Consider the following 15,459-nt stretch of genomic DNA (forward strand, 5'->3'; position numbering starts at 1 on the left):
CATAGACTTTGATTTTGAATGGATATAATTGCCATTGTACCCATCTGTCTACTCTTAATCACCCATATTTGTGTAATGAAAACTTGTACTTAAAGTTTTTCAAAAAAAAGAAATTTGCCTGCGCTTCTGCATTTAACATCACCAAAATATTATTATTTTCCACAAGATGTTCTGTTTTCCAAATTTGTGTCCTAACTTTGTTTTGTTCGCTAGTTAATTAAATCTTATACACTGCCAGCAAGAACGGAAAACATATTGGAACTCGGGCACACTTTCACTCTTCCTATTCTCTATTTGTGTCTATAGATGAGTCACCACAAACAGAATAAGCTGATCTACCAGGAAATAGCCCAAAAAACACAAGGGAAAATTCAAACTCAGAATACAGAAAAAAATAAATAATAATAACAAGCCAGGGTTAAACAGAAAAAACAAATATAAATAAACTGTTCTGAATTCACAGGAAAAAAACACTGGCAAGACTTCACAAAGTCCATATACAGACAAGGATTGTAAATGAGAGATTGCAAACAGTTTAGAGAAAATTGGTTAGTGCTGGGGTGATAGAGACCTCTGCAGTTGAGGAGGGGAATTGCCAGTCTGTAATGTGACAATAAAGCCATAACTAGGATCAAAATTTTAGTGAGGTCCACAATTCGGAAATGTGCCCTACTTCACACTAACACAGCCCAATGCTGAATGTCCATTAAAGTAAATCCTGATTTTTCATTTTTGCATACTGTTTATTTTCCAATAAACTGCTTTGTCTCCAGTTGGAACATGTTGTTTTTTAGTAATGTAATATCAAATTATTTTGGTTTACATTTACATCTCTCTCTCTCTCTCTCTCTCTCTCTCTCTCTCTCTCTCTCGTGAAAATGACCTCACATGAACATGTTACAGGAAGAGTGACTAACTAATCAACTGTTTTTGTAAAGTCAAATTCAGGTAAAGAGATCTGACTCTCCAGTATTCAGTGGTGTGTCAATGAGAAGTGACAGATCTATGGATCCCCCACTGACATTAGAAGAGGGAGACCCCTTAACTGCACACAGGTAAAGGCTCCTCACATTTAAGTCACTGCATTTAGATGTTCTGTGCTCATTTAAAGCACTTCTAAAAAAAAGCTCAACAGCAGTCACTTGAGTTCTCATGAAAAGTCATGTGTATTGATCATGTAAATCAAATATCCCTCTCTTGTACATAAGGAATAGCTCTTCTTAGTTCAGATGCAATCTCAGTCTGGGAAAAATATGGCTGGAACATTAAAATTGTGTCTTGAAAGGTCTACTGTAAAAGTCAAGCAATGATCTACATATTAATTGACACAAATTATTCCATCATATCTGGTCAGAGTATGCTATTAGGCAGCATTAGAGTTTAAAGTATTGCTTAATCATCTTACAGTTTAAAAGTAAAATATCTTAAGTATTTTGGAATTTCTAGTTGTATTATTCTAGTTTATATACATAAGACTATAAAACTTTATTGAGTTTATTGAGAGAATATTCATGTTGCTGTGCAGACATATTCATGCAGAGAGATCAGACTCACCCGGACCCAGCTGTGTGTCCATGAGGAGCGACAGGTCTAAAGATCCTCCACTAACATTTGAGCTTGAAGACCTTTCATCTGGACACAGGTAACATTTTAACACAGTTAAACAATTGCATTTGGAAATAGGGGTGCATCAATCATGATTTTTATGCTTTCTTTCCAATTTCTTAACAGCCAAATATACTGAATAAATTCTAAAAAGTAGTAACAAATACATTTTTAAAATATTTTTCTTAGCCATTTTTAAGCAACAGAAAACATTTTTAAGCAACAGAAAACAAAGTCAACAAAACAAAAGTTCCATCTTTAAACCATTCTGTAATATAACTGTATTACATAGCAACAATTTACCTTTATCTTTTTTTCACAGCTCTGTATACACACACACACACACACACACACACACTGTATATGTATATATATATACACACACACACACAAAGAGTTTCACATACATAGACTTTGATTTTGAATGGATATAATTGCCATTGTACCCATCTGTCTACTCTTAATCACCCATATTTGTGTAATGAAAACTTGTACTTAAAGTTTTTCAAAAAAAAAAAAAGAAAAAAGAAATTTGCCTGCGCTTCTGCATTTAACATCACCAAAATATTATTATTTTCCACAAGATGTTCTGTTTTCCAAATTTGTGTCCTAACTTTGTTTTGTTCGCTAGTTAATTAAATCTTATACACTGCCAGCAAGAACGGAAAACATATTGGAACTCGGGCACACTTTCACTCTTCCTATTCTCTATTTGTGTCTATAGATGAGTCACCACAAACAGAATAAGCTGATCTACCAGGAAATAGCCCAAAAAACACAAGGGAAAATTCAAACTCAGAATACAGAAAAAAAAATAAACAATAACAAGCCAGGGTTAAACAGAAAAAACAAATATATATAATCTCTCTCTCGTGAAAATGACCTCACATGAACATGTTACAGGAAGAGTGACTAACTAATCAACTGTTTTTGTAAAGTCAAATTCAGGTAAAGAGATCTGACTCTCCAGTATTCAGTGGTGTGTCAATGAGAAGTGACAGATCTATGGATCCCCCACTGACATTAGAAGAGGGAGACCCCTTAACTGCACACAGGTAAAGGCTCCTCACATTTAAGTCACTGCATTTAGATGTTCTGTGCTCATTTAAAGCACTTCTAAAAAAAAGCTCAACAGCAGTCACTTGAGTTCTCATGAAAAGTCATGTGTATTGATCATGTAAATCAAATATCCCTCTCTTGTACATAAGGAATAGCTCTTCTTAGTTTAGATGCAATCTCAGTCTGGGAAAAATATGGCTGGAACATTAAAATTGTGTCTTGAAAGGTCTACTGTAAAAGTCAAGCAATGATCTACATATTAATTGACACAAATTATTCCATCATATCTGGTCAGAGTACGCTATTAGGCAGCATTAGAGTTTAAAGTATTGCTTAATCGTCTTACAGTTTAAAAGTAAAATATCTTAAGTATTTTGGAATTTCTAGTTGTATTATTCTAGTTTATATAAATAAGACTATAAAACTTTATTGAGTTTATTGAGAGAATATTCATGTTGCTGTGCAGACATATTCATGCAGAGAGATCAGACTCACCCGGACCCAGCTGTGTGTCCATGAGGAGCAACAGGTCAAAAGATCCTCCACTAACATTTGAGCTTGAAGACCTTTCATCTGGACACAGGTAACATTTTAACACAGTTAAACAATTGTGCATCATTCATGATTTTTATGCTTTTTTCTCAATTTCTTAACATCATGAATAAATTAATGAATAAATTCATTCTAAAAAATAATGACAAATACATTTTTTAAATTTTTTTTTAGCCATTTTTAAGCAACAGAAAACAAAGTCAACAAAGCCAACATTCCATCTTTAAACCATTCTGTAATATAACTTTATTACATAGCAACAATTTACCTTTATCTTCATGTAAAGTGCTGTGAAAAAGAGTATTTGCCCCATCCCAATTTCTTTTATTTTTGCATATTTAACATCAAACTACTTTTAATATTAGACAAGTATAACCCAAGTACACACAAAATGTCTTTAAATGATCATTTCATTTATTGAAGAAAAAATGCTGTTTAGCCCTACCTGGCCCTATGTGAAAAAGTAATTGCCACCTTAGCTAATAATTCAATCTATTTATCAAATTCAATTGACTACTGGGTTCATTTTCACTATCCACACTCAGGCATGACTACTGCCAGATCTTAGAACCTGTCTGGCAATGTGAAGCAGGTGAAAAGGTCTCAAAAGGCAGCACATGGTGCCACGTTCTAAAGGGATTCAAATACAGATGCAAAACAAGAAATGATGCCAACAGATGATTGTAATCATGATTTGAAGTGGACTTTTTATCGACCAGCTTCGTGTTTAAATTTGCTTCTGTATCTTAAATTAGCTGAAGAATGTATTTTGACTTGTTTAGGATTCAAAGATTAGGACCTGGGATTTGACTTAAGACCTGCCTGTATTGACTTGAGACTTCACTTGAGACCTACCTATACTGATTGGGGATTTGAATCAAGACTTCAGTGTCTTGACTTGGGACTTGCCTCGGGAGTCAAGTGTCAAGTCTTACTTGTTACTTGCAACTTATTGACTTGATCCCACCCCTTCAGATTGGTAATACAAACATTGCTTCTGGGGTAGTATAATACACCGCATATATTTTACAATGTAGACATTTACACACCTCCTATTACAATCAGAAATATGCAATTACATAAGAGAAATATGCTGTTGAAAGATACACTTATGTAATTACATGAGAGTTCATACACATCAACTGACTTTTATTTAAACTCAGAGTACATTGAGAGTAACCCTTAATTACAGTATTGCAGGTAACATTTTATTATGAGTGGCTATTTGTAGATGATTAACAAACTCATAACAGAGTATCAGTAAAATCAATGAAGTAGCAGTAGTGAAGCATCTCAATACATTGATGTAAATATCTTGAAGATATACTGTTGATACATTACTTACATGAAGTTAATGTATTGTTGATATGTTACATGAAGTAGACCCAATATGTTACTTCCATTAAGCAAAACCTAACCTTACCCAAGTTTACCCAAAACCTCACTCTGGCCCTAATCCTAACCTTAACCTCAATCCAAAATTGAATCCTAATCCTCACCCTGGCACATCAATTCTGGATCCCTTTAAGTTTGTAAGATATAGTGAAATTAAATCAAAATGAGAAGGTCTGGAAAACAGCATGCATTTGATCTTATTCTTATTTAAAACTAGTTTATGATTATAAAGAATCAGCAGATTAGTATAAAGTGTCATCTGCATTTAAGTGCACTTTGCGCTTCAGACTCCAGGAAGATGGGACCTAATACTTTGTCCTGTGGCACATCTTTAGTTACTGGCAGTAGACCAGATTTTGGTGTCTCAGGGCCACACATTGATGCCTATCAGAAAGGTAATTCTGGGCAAAGAGGTGTCCAGCAGCAGAAAAGTATGCATCATTGGTCAGAAATGGAATGGTTATCAATTACAACATGGGAGAGCATGGGAAACTATTTATTTTAAGAGAAGTTACTGCCTTACAAAGATTGTGAGGATTTGTTTTTGTAAGAGGAGTTTGTAATTAAGCAAATATAATAATCAGAATTAGGCTTTTTAACAGTGAAAGTGCATTTATTCCTTAACTACCTAACATTCTAGTGTCAGAATTTTATTTACATAATTTCCATAAGCTGTACTCCTGCAGTGCATCTGTAACAGTGAATACATTGCCAGTGTTGTTACAAATATTATAAATGAGAAACTACATAGTTATTAGAGACACTTACTATTAGGTGAGACCATATCAGCAACCAAATTTGATATTGAAGTCTGCATCCCAAGAACACTATTTTGAAGTCAAGAAAAAGTTGGCATGATCTCCCTCCTGCATTCTGCAATGCATACAACTCTTACTGATCCTCTTTAGCTGCAATTATTGATTACTGCTGTAATTCCTTCATTATATTCAGTATGATAGAGGTAAATGATGGCAACATCTATATTTTTAATATGCGGAGTAACAGAATAGCCTCCTGCATGATGCAGCATATTACAATAAGCTATACCATGCCTTTCATTTGGACCCCTCTCCTCCAGTAACAGAATGAATATGATAATGAAATGGTCCTAATATTATAACTTATTCTTCTTTAATGTGATCATACCAGATGCACAATTTTAACAATTTTTCAAATTATGTACTTTGTTCGGCATTTCCAGAGAGCTTAAAAATGAATGTATTACACAAAATTAAACATTATACTCAATATTATGTTGTTATGTTGTACCTGTTGCCACTAATATCTGTATGTTTTATGTTGCATATTGATGAAGTCAATGAACACTTTATAATTTAAATGTTATATAGTTTTTTTGGGATTTACTGGGCTTACATTTGTTTCATTATTAATTTTTTCAACAAAGTTTATTCACTGTAAGGCTGCACAGCCTTGAAAAATATTTTAAGCTGTATTTCCAATTCAGAGCTTCCTGTGAGCAAAGCTTGGAAGGGCCAGTTCTCTCTTTAATAAAAATAACATTTTAAGTGTGTGAATATTGGATAAGCCACAGTTAGACGCAGTTAAAGCAAAAATGTATGAGTCTATGATTAGAGATTTAAACTTTAAAATACTTTTAAAGTTATGATTACATTAACACTGTACAACTTATTTAAAATCAATCGGACAAAACATTGTAGTCATACTAGATCAGAATTTGATGAACGGTGTGGTGTGTTTTCAAAGCATATACTGACTTTTCTTATTCATCAGATGTTTTGTGAGTGTAATCTGTACTTCCTGCTGTTCAATGTCAGTCAGTTTTACCAGGTTTACCTGTTGTTGTTTTTTTTTCAGAAACATCCAGTGTGTAAGTTCTATGTTTGTTATTTTTACCACTTTATTTAAATGACTGACTCAATATCTGTGTTTGTAAAGTTTAATCCAGGTAAAGAGATCTGACTCTCCAGTGTCCAGCTGTGTGTCAAAAAGAAGTGACAGATCTATGGACCCCTCACTGACATTAGAAGAGGGAGACCCATCACTTGCACACAGGTAAAGGCTCCTCACATTTAAGCCACTGCGTAAAGACTTTTAAAAGAAGACTCATCATCAGTCACTTGAATTTTCATGAAAATTCATGTGTGTTGATCATCTAATTCATATATGCGCCACCCTTTCTTGTACATAAGAAATAGCTCTTCATATTTAAGAAATAATCTTTGATGGAGCATCCTGTTAGGGAGCACTGATATTTAAAGCTTAAATTGTTTTATAGAAACACATTGAAAAATATGTAATAACTTCTTGTCACTGTTTCTGTTAATATGAGTGTAGAAACTGCTTTTACATCATTGAGAGAATATTCATTTTGCTGTGCAGAGAAATTCAGGCAGAGAGATCAGACTCACCTGGCCCCAGTGCTGTGTCCCTGAATAGCAACAGATCTAAGGATCCTCCACTAACATTCGAACATGAAGACCACTCATCTGGACACAGGTGATTTCAAACATTTTATGGCCACTAACTTTTTTTTTGGCCATTTTCTATTAGCTATTTTTAAGCAAGAGGAAGCAAAGACAACAATTTTGTTTCTTTACCAAAAGCTCAGATATTTCCATCTAAAAATGTACTGATATGAATTATGCGAAGTGCAAAGTAACAAATCACATTTACTCATTATTGTACTTAAGTAAGTTTTTGCCAGTAACAGCACTTATTGGAGAAGAATTAAATTGTAGTATTGTTACTTTTTAAACTTTTAAGTTTATATTTAACTTAATTTTGCCAGCACACATTAGGAACATACTTTATCCAAACAGTTATCTTCATTCATTTTCAAGAGAACTAAAAAAATGACATTATTATCAGCTGGCAAGTCTGCCTCCCAAAACCTGTTGATAGCTCTGTTTTCCACAACCCAACCTCCACTCTGAGGAAGGAGTTGCCTAACTAGCTACCTCATTCAAGCTCCACAGATAGCAGCTATTTACTAAACTTAAAATCTGTTGCATATATTGTATTGCAAGTATCTGTTATCTAGATAATGCGTTAACACAGGTGTGACCCATACAGTTTACTCGACTTACTTCACATAAACTCTGCACAGTAATTCCGTCATACTCAGATTTGTTTCTCACTTTCTGTTTTTTAGACTTAATAGTCTTATCTGGCCAAGGAATGGAGTATGAAGTTTGTTTGCTGTGTACATGCTGTACACGGACAAAACAGCTATCACCTCACATGAATAATGACCCATTACAAACATCAGGGCATTACTCAGAGTTTAAAAAAAGTGTTGTGCTGTAATATTCAGATTATCTTTCTGTCTGAGTATGGAAAACTGTAAAGTTACCATGCATTACCGTCATTGACTTGCATTTTCAAAAATACATTTACTCCTCAGTCTCTGTTCTACAAAGAGTTTCTGTATACATAGACTTCAACCTGTAAACTGCTTGAAGTCTCTGACTAACCTTCAAGAAGCTAGTGCTGACACTAAAATTACATTATTAATTCACTAATCTACCTGTTATTTTGACTGTTAATTAAGAAGTCTGTGCTTGCAAAGGCCAAACCAAAAAATAAGACTTAATTAAATAGTTAATAAACAATAATAAACAGTAGTAAACCAGTAATAAGCTAGGATGCGTCAATGACAGAACACTAATTTTTGAGCTTTGAGGTTTTACACTGTTTTTTCTCACCTAAACCTAAACACGAACAGCAGCAATGTGATCATTCTAAGCGAACACGCAAATTAAAGACTGAATTTTCACTGATTAAAAAGAAAAGCAGGGACACTTCTACCTCATTTGAAGACTTGGATTTGGCCATCTTGAAAACAGTTTAAAATGAACATGCTGAGCAACAAAGCAGACTGAACTCACTTTCTTCTAGAGTATTTACAAATGCTCTGACCAACAGCTAGTCATCTCAAATTGAATACCTAAGGCTAAGGATTAAAGATCTTTTGGCTAGATGTTATGGCCAACCTTCAATATACCTACTGACCAATTGGAAAGCATCTGTATTAGCCTGGTACAATCTGGGGTTGACAACATTCAACAAGCAGCTTGTGCAGACCATGATAATGCCTTAAAGCAGGCACAGAAGCTTCAAAAACTTGGGGCCAAGCTACATGAAAGACAGAAACTACAGAAATAATGTGGGTTTACTTACCTGTGTTGGTAAAAGACTTTAATGCTATATCCTTCCTCAAGAAAAATCTGCTGAGATGCATTCATAGTTTGGCAGGCTGTGAGATTCCAATTGAGAGATTTCATTGCATGAGACATAGGAGCAACAGCAGCTCCAATTACATTAATTTAAGTAAAGAACATTATTTTCCATCTGCTAAACTTCACCAGTAGACAAGCAATGCTGAATGGGGCCACAAATGTGCACCCCACCTCTGACCAACACAGCCTGATGTTCTTTTTTGAATTACAGCAAGAAAACAGTAGGAAGGAATTCAGTTCAGGTGATGTTTAGACGCAGCAGGTCTAGAACTCCTGTCATTCCTGCTGTATTGTGCTGTATTTTGACTGCTTGGTTGCAAGCAGTAAGGTAAAAATATATATATATTTATACAGCACTTTTCACAGACATAAATCTCAAAGAGCTTCAAAACAATTCACAATGTAAAAAATATGAATACATTACAAAAATACACAATACATAATAAATACATAAAATACAAACCTAACACATATAAATTACCCAAATTTGACCTAAGAGAGCAAGCTTATCGTAAGGGTGAAGTCGATCAGCCACATAGGCAGGAGCCTAATTGTGCAATGCTTTGTAAATAAGAGTAAGAATTTTAAAATGGAACAGGAGGCAGTGAAGACATATGAGCAAAGGGGTTACGTGAGACTATCTATTAGACCTAGAAATTAGTCTTGTAGTGGCATTCTGAATTGCTAGCAAATGATCAAGAATAGACATACTAAGTAAGGAGAAATGAGCATTACAGTAGTCAATACAAGATGAAATAAAGGCATGTATAACCATCTCTAGCTCGGCATTTAAAACTACAGATCTCAATTTACCAGTATTTTTGATAAAAACAAGATCTGGTCAGCTGCTTAACATGCATGTCAATCAATGAGGACTGATCAAATATAGCCCCTAAATAACACAGGTTGAAATGAGCAGCAGAGGAAAGAAGCCCAAGACTTTGTTTGATCATGGGGGTAAACTTTTCTGGAGCAACAATCAAAACTTATCAGCATCAAGCTGTAAGAAATGTTTTGCTGTCCAGTCCCTGACAGCATTTTGATAATCTAGGACCCTAGATAAACGATGTGCCTAGTTTTTCATTTGAATGAAAAATACAACTGGATATCATCTGCAAATAAATTATATGCAGGGTGAATTTGTGAGCAGCTGGTAGCTTTCCACAATACACTGATAGGTCTTGTATTTTGTGCCAGTGTATTGGTTTTGACGTAAGCTAGCTGTATTGTGTTTGGGAACGTACTAATGTATTCGATATTCAGCTAACAGAGCAACAGTGGCTGAATTTGATCCAGAGGAGTTTTTGGAGCAGGAAGTAAACCGTGTGCATTTAGTCAGACTCTCAAAGCCAAACTTAATTAAATGAGTACATTTTTGTGAGATAGACATTCCTCTGGAAGCCAAGAAAAGCAAAATAATAAGTGGAGTGTTACTTTGTCTTGGAGTCCCAGATATGGAGGTAGAATCAATTAAACGTAAAGAAGAGTTGCAGGAGGAGGAGAGTCAAAAAGAGAGAGAATTAGAGTGAGACAACAAGAGAATAATCGGCAACATGCTCATGAAGCTAGATTTGACCCTCCTGTGTTTTGCCCTTATGCCCCGATTTAGTCCAAAAACGGTTGATGACTTTTATGAAACCTTTGAACGTGATGCAATAGAGAGGAACTGGCCCAATGACGAGTGGGTAACTCTTATTCGTAGGGAACTGACAGGAAAAGCTCAAGAGGCTTATGCAGCAGTCAGTGTGGTGGATAGTAATAATTATGTGGTAGTTAAAAGAGCTGTACTAAGAGCATATAAACTTGTACCTGAGGCATATAGGCAGCAGTTTCGCTCAGAAGGATTAAAGAGAGGACAGACATATGGAGACTTAGCCAGACAGCAGGAATTACTTTTTGACAAAGGGTTGAGAGCTAGCGAGGTGTATACTTTTCAAGAGCTTAAGCAGTTGGTACTCTTAGAACAGTTTAAAAATCATGTTCCACAGCAGCTAGAGGTTCATCTAAATGAGCAGACAGTAGAAACTGATAGCTGCAGAATTAGCAAATAACTATGCGTTGGTACTGTACATGGAGAGTTGTGGCAAGATAAACCTAGGAACAGCATTAGGGAGCTTCCTACCAATGCGAAAAGACATGATTTTAAGCCTAAGAGTGAGCAACAAACATCAGCTTCAATCAAATTCAATCAAGTTCAAAAGTTTCAATCAAGGGGAGGGCTATCTAGAAAGCATTCTTTCCTGATGACATGAAATGTCACTACTGTAAGAAACCAGGGCACATGAAATATCACTGCACCACTCTTCAGTGGAAAGAGTGTTCTGGTGGTGATCACTTTAATCGACCGGTGGCCTTAGTCATGTCTGAGGTCTTGCCAGCTGGTTGTCCAGATGGGATCTCTTTAGACTCCTTTAGGTAGACTAACTCGTTGTATAGCGGTTTTGTGTCCAAAGGCTCGGTTTCTGTAACAGAGGAAGAAGTAGGGACCACTGTGAACATATTGAGGGACACCGGGGCTGTCCAGTCCTTATTCCTTGGTGGGGTGATTAATCTGCCCAAGAGTACTTCTTTAGAAACTTCTGTCTTGCTTGAAGGCGTTGGGGGAAAATATGATAGTATCTCTCTCCATAAGGTGTTCCTGAGATCAAATTTAGTCACTGGTTATATAACAGTTGGAGTGATGCCTTCTTTGCCTGTGAAGGGCATTAGTCTCATCTTGGGAAATGATTTAGCAGGAGATCAGGTCTGTGTGACACCAGTGGTGAGTAATATTCCCTGCGTGACTCCAGAGACAGAGGCCCTGGAGCAAGAGTATCCTGCAGTTTTTCCTGTGTGCGTTATTACATGTTCGATGTCCAAGAATCCAGTCAGTATGGCTGAGCCTATCAAAAAGTGCCAGACTAAATCAGTATATTCCTCTCTTCCCCAGTTATGTAGTCCTTGTATAAGTTCTCAGTTTAGCCATGATGTTCTTATTAAAGAGCAAAAGAATGACCCTGTCCCGTCTTATTTAAGAGTGACAGCAGCTTGTAAGGAGTAAGGAGATGGCCAAGGGTTATTAAATCCAGGAATGGGTGCTTATGCGCAAATGGAGGCCACCTGACCACCCAGCTACAGAGAAGTGGACACTGGAACAGGTCATACTGCCTCAGTGTTTTCAGGAAGAGGTTTTGCGGTTGCCACATGAAACTCCTATGGTTTAGGTATCTGAAAAACCTAAGCTAAGATTCAATAATGGATGTTACAACTTGTTTTCCTGAAGCTGTCCCATTGCGTAACATTAAAGCTCAAACAGTTGTTGATGCTCTGCTCCAATTTTTTTCCTGGTTTGGTTTGCCTAAGGAGGTTCAATCAGATAGAGGGACTAATTTTACATCTGAAGTATTTCAACAAGTGATGCATGAACTTGGCATTACTCAGATTCTGTCCTCAGCCTATCATCCACAGTCACAGGAAGTGACAGAAAGGTATCATCAGACTTTGAAGTGTACAATTAAGGCATATTATATTCAGTTTCCTGTAGATTGGGATTGTGCCGTGCCTTTTCTTATGTTTGCTGTTAGAGATTCAGTGAATGATAGCATGGGTTTCACTAAACAAGAACTGGCATATATGGAAGAGATTGGTGTTATAGAACCAGGGCAGAGTGGTTGGAGCTCACCTGTGGTGCTGGTTTCAAAGCCTGATCGTTCACTGCAGTTGTGCATAGATTATCGAAAAGTGAATCAAGTGACCAAGACAGATGAATTTCCTATTCCTCGGTTATAGGATTGTATAGATCATATTGGTAGAGCTCAGTATGTGTCAAAACTTGATCTGCTAAAAGGCTACTGGCAGGTTCCACTCTTAGATAGGACAAGAGGAATCTCTGCGTTTGTGACCCCGGATTCTTTATATGTCTGCAAGGTTCCTCATTTTGGGATGAAGAATGCACCAGCGACCTTTCAATGGTTAATGAATCAAGGTTAATGATGTGATCTTCTATAGTGACTCCTGGCAAGAACACATACATCATTTACAGGAGTTGCTGCGGAGGATACTTCACGCTAGACTTGTTGTTAATTTGGAAAAGTGTGAGATTAGGTCACTTATTTGGGTCACCAAGCTGGGCAAGGGAAGGTAATGCCAAAGCAGGCTAAAATCCAAGCAATTGTAGATCCACCAGTACCAAAATCTCCTAGGTATTTGATGTGGGTGTTGGGCTTATGTGGATTCTACAGGCAGTTTATTCCAAATTTTGCTGTGCTGGTGGCACCTCTGACTAACCTCCTGAAGAAGGGGGTTAAGTTCACCTGGTCTAGCGCTTGTGCCTAGAACAAATTAAAGGCCTTTGAACAAATTAAAGCAGTGTTAACCTGTGAGCCAGTGTTGGGTGCACCAGAGTTTTATGCAACCATTCATATTGGCGGTGGACACTTGTGAGGTAGGCATAGGTGCTGTCCTACCTCAGTCTGATGCAGCTGGTATTGAAAAACCAGTAGCAAATTTTTCCAAGATGTTAAACAAGCAACAAAGATTGTATTCCACCATTGAGAAGGAGGCGTTGGCTTTGGTGTTGGCTATACAACATTTTGAAATATATGTGTCTAGTTCAGTTGGGGACCTGACCATTCTTGCAAAGTTTAGAACTGCAAACCAGCGGGTGTTTAGGAGGAGCTTGTCTGTTTCTCCTGGCTACAGGAATGTAGTTGAGCTGTGCTAGGTCCAAGTGAAGGCTCCTATTTACATAGCTACAGTGAGTTGGCTAAGTGATAAAGTTAACTGAGGCAAAGAAAGCAAAATGGAGTTCTGCAGAAAAAAAAGCCATGAGACAATGCAGTTTTCAGCTAAATTGCTGTAAATCTGTATGACTATTGCTGTACAATGTAATTAATTAGCCTTTATCCGCCATGATGTGCTGTCAGTTGTAAGTTAACTAGGCAGTTAAATGCAAGGTCAGCAGCTGTGTGTGTATTTAAAATTTCATTTTAAATAGACTAGTTAGTGGTTTAAGTAGACAAGTTAGTGTTTGTCAACTCACTATAGATATGTCTCTGGGACATAATACTTCCTAGCTGGCTCTAGCTGGAAATTCTGGCTACATTTTTGGCATAGTTTTGGCATTTAACTCATGTCACATATAATTTTGTTTCAGAAATCAGTGCAGTTTTGTCCTGTTTAATGATGCCTTGTTGAAACTTGTTTGAACTCATCTTTGTTTGATATGGCTTTGGAATAATAAGTAATCCAAAAGTAATGAAACTTTTATATAATAATAATTTGGATTAGATTACATATTACATTTTTTAACATCAGTAATCTGTTAACCCCTTAAAAGTTTCATTACACACTTCTATCACCTAAGAATAGCTTAACCTGTTTGCAGTGGAGTCCCTATAGTTACTGAATAATAAGCCTTAGTATGTAATAATCCTGGGATGTTAAGGGGTAAAAGAGCACTGTAAAATGAAGTATAACAGTGATATTTATTTATTTATTTATTCATTTATTTATTTAGATAATGGAAGGCATAGTAGTTTACATAGCCAAAGTTTTAAGTATTTATGTGTTTACCATCTTGATGTATCCACAGTGTCTCATCCCAGATGAAAGAGAGGACGAACAGAATGAGGGGACCACAAGAGGAGATCAGCCTCGTAGACACATGGTAAAATAGCAAACAGCAAACAACAATGACATCTGTGTCTTGACTGAACGATACAGGAGAATCAATGTTTGAAGCAATTTTTTAAAGTATTTCCAATGTGTTGGAGAACACATTTTATTTAGGAGCTGACCCTTCACTAACTTCTAATCTAAACAATGATTGTCCAGCCATAGCTTAGCGACTCTCACTTTTTCAAACCTTTCAGAACTTTACAATGTACCACAACACATACAATTAGCGTAGGCTAATTGTAAATCAGCAATGCAGTATACCAAGTTTTAAAAGGTAGTGAAATTTTACCCATTTCCTAAACTGAAAAGGAAAGACAAAGAAGTTTGTGGACTGCTGGTTAATGAGGCTTCTCTTTTTCACTGTGGACTGTGAGCTTTAGCCTCTGTCAATTTAGCATTATTAGCCTGAGAGAGAAGACATTGTCATGCATGTAGTAGCCTTCAGAGGCATGCTGGAGAGCTGTATGCTGTAAAAATGTCATCACTTCAAAAAAAGGGTTTATTCATACTGGATCCTGCACCTCGTCCAAGGACTTGCCTAACATAAATTGCTCGCAATTTTTCTGTTATTCCAGCATCTGTGAGTTAAGATTTAATGAACCACCTTTAAAAAACTTAGATAACTGATTGTAGTTATTGTGTCTCTGTAATGTTATATGGTGCGTTTAATTAATTTAATGCTTTGAATACATCATATTCATGCCTCCATGAGACAGTGATGGTCTTAGAAGAGGATATTTTGAGCTTTTGTATAATTCAGAAGCTGGAACACTTAGTACATGCCTTATAGTAATGACTATAGGCTTAACAGGATTTTTATTGGTCAGATCAAAAATAGAATTTTGTATTTTGCAAGTTCATATTTTTGTGGTTTTGCTTTATTTATACCACCAATCATGCTACAGCCACTGCTTGTGACATACATTTATTAACAACTCGTGCATTAGTGCATTAGAAGCTATTTGTTGAA

General features: G+C 36.3%; 1 protein-coding gene across 1 annotated transcript in view; it reads left to right on the top strand.

Annotated features, from left to right (window-relative positions):
- The window catches only part of LOC118805376 (NACHT, LRR and PYD domains-containing protein 12-like), a 107,291-nt gene that overhangs the window by 23,285 nt on the left and 68,547 nt on the right, over positions 1-15,459 (top strand). The window contains 7 exon segments of the mRNA XM_036566131.1: positions 939-1,055; positions 1,526-1,642; positions 2,544-2,660; positions 3,131-3,247; positions 6,529-6,645; positions 6,973-7,089; positions 14,404-14,478. Coding sequence (XP_036422024.1) covers positions 939-1,055; positions 1,526-1,642; positions 2,544-2,660; positions 3,131-3,247; positions 6,529-6,645; positions 6,973-7,089; positions 14,404-14,478 — 777 coding nt within the window.

Source organism: Colossoma macropomum, unplaced genomic scaffold (assembly GCF_904425465.1).
Source record: "Colossoma macropomum unplaced genomic scaffold, Colossoma_macropomum, whole genome shotgun sequence".
In the NCBI taxonomy this organism is placed as follows: domain Eukaryota; kingdom Metazoa; phylum Chordata; class Actinopteri; order Characiformes; family Serrasalmidae; genus Colossoma; species Colossoma macropomum.